At 39.6% G+C, this 7,933-nt stretch overlaps 1 protein-coding gene across 2 annotated transcripts in view; it reads right to left on the reverse strand.

Moving 5' to 3' along the window:
- Positions 1 to 492: 492 nt before the first annotated feature.
- Positions 493 to 7,933, reverse strand: part of Rala (Ras-like protein A) — a 29,232-nt gene continuing 21,791 nt past the window's right edge. For both annotated transcript variants that reach the window (XM_080282175.1, XM_080282174.1), the window contains one exon: positions 493 to 1,731. In XM_080282175.1, the coding sequence (XP_080138301.1) occupies positions 1,630 to 1,731 (102 nt within the window). In that variant the 3' untranslated portion in view covers positions 493 to 1,629. The remainder of the gene's footprint in view (positions 1,732 to 7,933) is intronic.

A 7,933-nucleotide genomic window follows, 5' to 3' on the forward strand; every position in this document is an offset into this window, starting at 1 on the left:
GGCTATGTCATGTCTATCATCGCCATGTGGTATGGTGTTAAAAAAAAAAATTGGCAGCCTTCTCCACCAGCGTTATATGTATCATTTTCACGATGTGACTAAATTTTGGCATCAAATTTTGCCTCCCACGTTATGTGAGTTTCACGCTATAGGATCGTGCGTCGTGCGAGCAGTGACTATATATATATATATATATATATATATATATATATATATATATATATATATATATATATATATATATATATATACCTGTAATATATATATATATATATATATATATATATATATATATATATATATATATATATATATATATATATATATATATATATATAATATATATATATATATATATATATATATATATATATATATATATATATATATATATGTATATATATATATAAGCAATGTCTCCCTTTATAATCCATAATCTCTCAATGTTGTCCAGAAGTAGGACTGACATATTTCCATCAGCTTCTGCTCACACCGTATGTTTCAAAATATAGCAATAATAATAATAAATAATAATAATAATAATAACCCCTTCATTGCCATGGATGCATCTGGATATTTTATTCAAGCTACATCTAGTTTTTTTTTTTCTTTATTAGAGGGAATTTCAAGCACTCTAAAAACAATTATGAATTTTTCATCCCTCTGATCACTAAAATTTCCCTAAGCTAAACAAAATCCTGTGATAGCCTGAAATAAAAATAAATGTGTCCACGGATGGCAAGAGGGATAATAAACGGCAATTATCTGAGTATCACAAGTTATTTTGGCCTTTCAAGTAAACATTTATCATCTTAAAAATATATCAGTGGTATCCCTAACGTGCAATGGGTAGGTGCTCTCCAGAGTGTGTGTGTGTGTTTACAAGGGTATTGTGGATAAGGTGAGACAGAGCTTCCAGATCGATCCAGTCTCAACTTCAAATCATCTCCAGTTGTTTTGTCTCCACTAACCTAAACTCATTTAGCCTAACTCAAACTAATATAATCTAACACAACCTAATGTAACCTAACCCTAACCTTAACAAATCCCAATTTAATCTACTCTATCCCAATTTATCTCACCTAACTCAACCAGACCTCACCCAATCAAACCTAACCTAATCTAATCTATTCTAACCAAACCAGAACAACGCGAGGACAGATGGGTTTGGGGGCTGGATCAATCTGTTACTAGGACGAGAGACACTGCCCCATGTTCTCATCAAGTAACGAGGCTTTCTAGCACTTCTTCCTTACCAGTGTATTTCTGCATCCTGTATGTCAATATTTTTACAGTCCATGTCAATATAAACAAGATCTGAATAATATACATGAGAATAAGGTGTAATATGCAAACTACATTGCTACCCCCGTCACTCGGATAACATTCTTGCTACCTTCAGGTGCTTTTATTCAGTTTATGGGACTTTTAGAAATGAATGTGACTCATATAGTCTTCATTAAACCTTTCACTACACGACATCTGTGGTAAGTTAAATAAAACTGCCTGGAAGTAGCAGGAATAAAAGGAAACAACACTGCACTGGACTGAAGAGGTTAAAGAATATGTGCTAAAAATCCTCCTATGCTCACAAGAAAATGGGCCATGGTTTGTGGTGAAAGTAGGTCACTAGGAGATGCAGCAGCACTTGGTGGGTTTGCTCTCAGTCTCCGCTGGACTGTCTGCTTGTTGCTTGCTGGCAGAGATCAAGCGGGTCAGATCATAAAAGGCCTGAAAAAGAAGAATTTAAATTAATACATTTTTTGTTCTAAATTTCATTGAAAAAGGCCCCTCAACATTGTTACCATTGTCATCATCACCATCCTGACATCTTTTACCCACCTAAGGATGGGGTGACGTGGGATTCAGAAAGCAAGGAAAGACAGAACACAATAAAAGAACTATTAAAAATAGTTCTCCCACCAGTTTATCTAAACAGTAATTACAGAACATACTCTCCTTGGAGATGCAACTAGTACTGGAGTAATGTTTCTCGAGACTGTAATTAATTTCAATAGGAATGCTGGAGATTTAGAGAGGGTTTCATTCATACTTTGTAATACAGTACTTGGAAATTGAAGATATTATCTTCAGTACACTACAGAGTTTACTTGAAACTACAAAGCCTATGTACAGCTCTGCTCACGCAAGTCTACACACTTGTAATGTTAAAATTAAGCATAACATGATTTTTCTACTAGTTAGGATTCATTGGCACCAAATCAACATGGAAGGCACTTTCCAAGCTGTTATGTATTACCATACATGCGAGTACAATATACTGTACATGAATGAAACAGTGTAACAAATCAGAAAACATTTTTGTTAGCATAAAAACAAACACCACAGCTAGTGGAAGGAAAGACAGCTTAAATGTTCATACAAAATACATATCCACTGCCAATATATAACACAAATCAGAATAAATCATTTCAAATAAAATTAATTATAACAATTCTATACTTCCTTTTAAGGAACCCTTGTACTGTATTGGGCATATACTGTAAGACAACCTTGGAAAATAAAGCAATATTCACACCAGGACACCAGACAACACATTGCTAGCTAGATCATGCAAACTAGATGAAATTTGATATTCTACACCATACCATCCAGGTGATTACAGTAAGACCATGGCTTTAATCACCCATCTAACACAAACATCATGCACCCTGCAATACTCTTCAATAAAGACCACTTCACTACAAAAAGTCTCCCTTATCTGAATGACATAATGCCAGTGCAAAGAATATAATTTAAAAAAATATGTTATCATACGGAGAGAGTTAATAGTTATACAGCACTAAAATTCTTTAGCTATGCATTTCATTATACAGCACTAAAATTCTTTAGCTATGCAATTCATTATACAACACTAAAATTCTTTAGCTATGCATTTCATTATACAGCACTAAAATTCTTTAGCTATGCATTTCATTATACAGCACTAAAATTTTTTAGCTATGCATTTCATTACAACACATAATGACACTGCAAATATTTTAATCCAAGCTAATGTATATGACAAATGATGGGTTAAACCGTAGTGAATGCTAAAACTTCATAATTCACCAAACTCGGCAACCTGGGAAGTCTATCTCCATCGACTGCCAGACGCCATAATCCCGTAAGGGGTGGCCATTTGACTTTATTTGTTTTACGGGGAGGGGCACTAACCCTCCATCAACCCACTTGTTGACACATAGGGAGCACGTATGGATTGGTTATATGGTTACCACCCAGCGCTGTAAATGGTTTCTTGGCTTACAGGAAACCATTTGGCTTGTCACTCAATGTAAAGCCACCTGTAAAGGAAAGAAAAGCAATAAGAAGTGACAGGAAAGATGGGAGAAATAGGAAGAGAGGAGGGCCGACACAGAAAAAGAATGATAAAGACTAAGGAAGAAGTATGCAGCACTACATCAAGTGCATGGATGATGGTTGCCACCACCTTTTTTTTTATGTGAGGAAGAAGGAACCAAAGGCAACGAGCCCGCAAAACTGTTCCTTCCAAGAGAAAAACAAAGTACAAGAGAGAGCCAAATTCAAGATCCATTCATTTCGAGATACCTGGACACTGTGTTTGAAAGACTGGAGATCATAGGAAGCACGAAATACAGACAAAGGGAGACAGTTCCAGAGTTGACCTGTTGCATAAATGAAGGACTGGGAGTAATGGTTAACTCTTGCATTAGAGAGTTGGACAGAAAAGGGGTGAGCGTTTGCTGCTAGATGGGTGCTACGCGCCCGTCGTAAAGGTGGAGGAATGCATGCAGACAGTTCAGAGGAACAGTGACCATTGAAGTAGTGATAGAAAAGAGATAAAGATGCAACAGTGCGGCGAGGAGACAGAGGTTGAAGGGAGTCAGTAAGAGGGGGAGAGATAATGAGATGAAAAGCCTTTGACTCCACCCTATTGAAAAGAGCTGTATGTGGGGAGCCTCCCCACACATGAGAGTTGTACTCCACGCAGGGGCGGATAAAACCCATGTATAGAGTCAACAATTGTGCAGGGGTAAAGAAGGAACGGAGTCGGCTTAGCACACCCAATCTCTTGGACGCAGATTTTACAAAAGATGTACTGTCATATGATCTTTCCAAGATAAGTCCCGAGTAAATGAAACCCCAAGCATGTTCAACAATGATGCAGGATTAAGCTGAATATTATTAAACATTAGTGGGTATACCTGTGGAAGATTTTGTCGGGTTGATAGGTGCAAAAACTGAGTCTTTGATGCATTAAAAACAACCAGATTATTTTTACCCCAGTCAGAGATACGAGCCAAGTCAGACATTAGGTGTGCCATAGCCTCATCCCTTGTTTGTTGAAATAACTGCTGAGATGGACGTTGTGGGAATCGAATGGAAAGGTGAAGGGTGGAGTCATCAGTGTATGAGTGGATAGGATTAGATGTACAGCTCAGAAGGTCACTGATGAATAAAAGGAAGAGAGTTGGTGATGGGACAGAGCCCTGAGGAACACCACTGTTAATAGATCTGGGAGAAGAGCGATGGCCATCTACAACAGCGGCTATAGAACGACCAGAAAGGAAGCTAGAGATGAAGGCACAGATAGAAGGATAGAAACCGTAAGAGTGTAGTTTGGAAATTAAAGATTTATGCCAGACTCAATCGAAAGCCTTTGAGATGTCAAGTGCAATGGCAAAGCTTTCGCCAAAGTCCCAAAAGGAGGATGACCAGGAGTATGAAAGGTAGGTGAGAAGATCGCCAGTGGAGCGTCCCTGACGGAACCCACACTGACGATCAGAAAGAAGGTTGTGATAGGAAAGATGCTTTAAAATTATTCTATTAAGAATAGACTCGAAAACTTTTGAGATACAGGATGTTAAAGCAATTGGACGATAGTTAAAGGGTTGGGAATGGTCACCCTTCTTTGGGACTGGCTGAATGAGAGCAAACTTCCAGCAAGAAGGAAAGGTACAAGTTGATGGACAAAGGCGAAAGAGTTTGCCTAGGCAGGGTGTAAGCACAGAAGCACAGTTCTTGAGAACAACAGGAGGGACTCCATCAAGCCCATATGCCTTATTAGTATTGAGGCCTGTGAGGGCAGAAAATACATCAGCAATGAGTTGTCTTTTGCCCAATTTTAAAAAATGGATTTTACTGTGCTTGGGCACAGTTCCATTCTGCTAATCACACATACTGAGAAAGTCCAAAATAAGCAGTTACATGCCAACCAGTCAAGTGCATAATTTCTCCCACTTAGTCTTTCCGAGGAGAGCTAATACACAGAGATGCAATATCATATTTCACTTGACCATTAAAGGTTAAACCAATAAACTAGTTAGCATATACAATACAAATCAGGGATAGTGATAAATATGAGGAAGTGCTGAAAATACAATGAAGGATTGGGCAAACTTGGGCTATATGGACGTTGCTACTCCTCACCCTGCCGTAGGGCGGGAAAGGAGGTCCAGATGATGATGATGATGATGATGATGTTAATCATTACCCAGAATAATTTCAAATTATGGTACCATGTTGAGGAGGTCACTGTGATTGTTCTTAACCTCTACTGCCTGGGGAAGACTTTCACAAACTGCATATTATCATCTGGCATATGCTGGAACACAGTAAAATGTCCCCAGCCTCAAGCAGTTAAATATTACACAGTGCAAAAAGAATACTCCAAAGAACTTCACATATTAATGGATGGGAAGGGTATGAAATACAGTACTATGTATTAATGTTAGTGCAAATACTCATCTGAAATGCAGTATGAAGTATACACATATATCTATGTTTCAGTTCAGGCCAACCTCACTATACAACTGACCAACATAGGATCATTCGCTTATATCATCTTAACATTTCAGCACCCCTATTTTAATGGACGATCACCATCTCCGCTTATACAGTACAATCACTATAATCCCTTAAAAAGCACCATTGATTAGAGTATGAGTGAATATTGATGAGATGCAGTTTGGGTTTATGCCAGGTAGGGGGACCACTGATGCCATATTCTTTGTTCGACAGCTTCAGGAAAAATATATTGGTAGGAGAAGGGATCTTTATTTTGTTTTTGTTGATTTGGAAAAGGCCTTTGACAGAGTCCCTAGAGAGGTGGTGAAGTGGGCAATGAGAAAGCTTGGCTTGGAGGAGTGGCTGGTTAGGGTGGTTATGGCCATGTATGTGGGTGCTCACACCCAGGTGAGAGTGAATGGAGATTTGAGTGATGAGTTTTCCGTGAATGTTGGTGTGCATCAGGGGTCAGTCTTGAGTCCCATGTTGTTTATCATGGTACTTGAAGCCCTTTTCACGTGACTTTAGAAACGGACTCCCGTGGGAGTTGTTGTATGCTGATGATTTGGTGTTGATTGCAGAGAATGAAAGGGAGGCGGAGGAAAGGTTTAGGAAGTGGAGAGATGGTATGGGGCAAAAGGGTTTAAGGGTAAATGCAGATAAAACAAAAGTGATGATATCTAGGGTTGGTGGCGGTACTGTCAAAGACGAGGGAGAGTGGCCATGTGCAGTTTGCCACAAGGGCGTGGGAAGTAATTCCATCTTGTGCGGTGTGTGTGATAAATGGGTGCATAAGAGATGTAGTGGTATCAGAGGTAGACTGCGAGATAATGCTGATTTTATGTGTACGGCGTGCCGGGGTGAGCAGGTGGAGATCGTCAGACGTGAAAGAATTGAACTTGCTGGTGAATCTCTTGAGTGTGTGGAAGAGTTTTGTTATTTAGGAGACATGTTGTGTGCTGGAGGTGGGGCTGGAGCTAGCTCTGTGGCTAGGGTGAGAAGTGGTTGGAAGAAGTTCAGGGAGCTCTTGCCTCTCCTGACATTGAGGGGGCTCTCCCTACGTGCTAAGGGGTCTTTGTATGCAGCGTGTGTTAGGAGTGTAATGCTGCATGGCAGTGAGACCTGGGCAGTGAAGGAGGAAGACATTCGCCGGCTCAGACGTACAGAAATGACAATGATTAGGTGGATGTGCAGTGCGTCCCTGCGTCCAAGGCCTGGAGGGGCTGGGTTTACAATGGAAGAGTTGAGAGGCAGGATGGGACTGGAGTGTATTGGTGTTGTGGTGAGGAGAGGTAGATTGAGGTGGTTTGGACATGTGGAGAGGATGGGGGGTGATAGTTGGGTGAGGAAGGTGAGAAGTGTTAATATTGGGGGTGGGGTTATGAGGGGTAGACCGAGAAAGACATGGGACGAGGTCATTAAGTGTGACCTTAGGGTTAAGGGACTGAACAGGGAGGCTGCAATGGATCGTGCAGCATGGAGAGCCGCCATTAGGTGACCAAGGCCGACACATGCAAGCATGTTGGAGCCTTTAAAAACGAAAACGAATTTGCTTATACTACCCCTATGATCCCTGCATTCGACATACTGTACATCTGATTGTTATCCAATCAGTTTTCCATAAACATAACCAAATGATTTAGCAGAGTTGACCTATATTATGAATAACGTACACATCTGATAAGCTGAAACCCACAACTGTATTAAAAAGAGCTTGGAAACTGATTATAAAGCTGCAATGGACCCAGGGTGGGAAATCAAGGAACCAGAGAGGGAAATAAAAATACAAGACAGTAAGAAAGAAAAAAAGTGTAATACAATTTATCATCAAATCTGCCTGTATTATCCAAATTTCATGCACGGTCAGACGACAAAAAGAATAAGAACTGGTTGAACTGGTGGTATATTCATCAGCAACATCAGGTAGCAGGTGATGCAGTACTGACAGCAGATTCAGGGGAGAAACTCTGAAAGCTGATAAAGAACATGCATAAGGTGACAAATGGCACCATGGACTGACAATTTATGTAAAGAAATTAAAATGTTGCTGACAGCTACAAAAAATATGAACATCATTATGCAAAATTTACTCTCGAGGACGGCATATAAAGCTAAAGAAAAATATTAAATGTCCCTGAAGTGATCTGTTGTAGATGGGGACACT

This window comes from Coenobita brevimanus, chromosome 92 (assembly GCF_032717465.1).
Source record: "Coenobita brevimanus isolate Jiangsu-jjx chromosome 92, ASM3271746v2, whole genome shotgun sequence".
Taxonomy (NCBI): domain Eukaryota; kingdom Metazoa; phylum Arthropoda; class Malacostraca; order Decapoda; family Coenobitidae; genus Coenobita; species Coenobita brevimanus.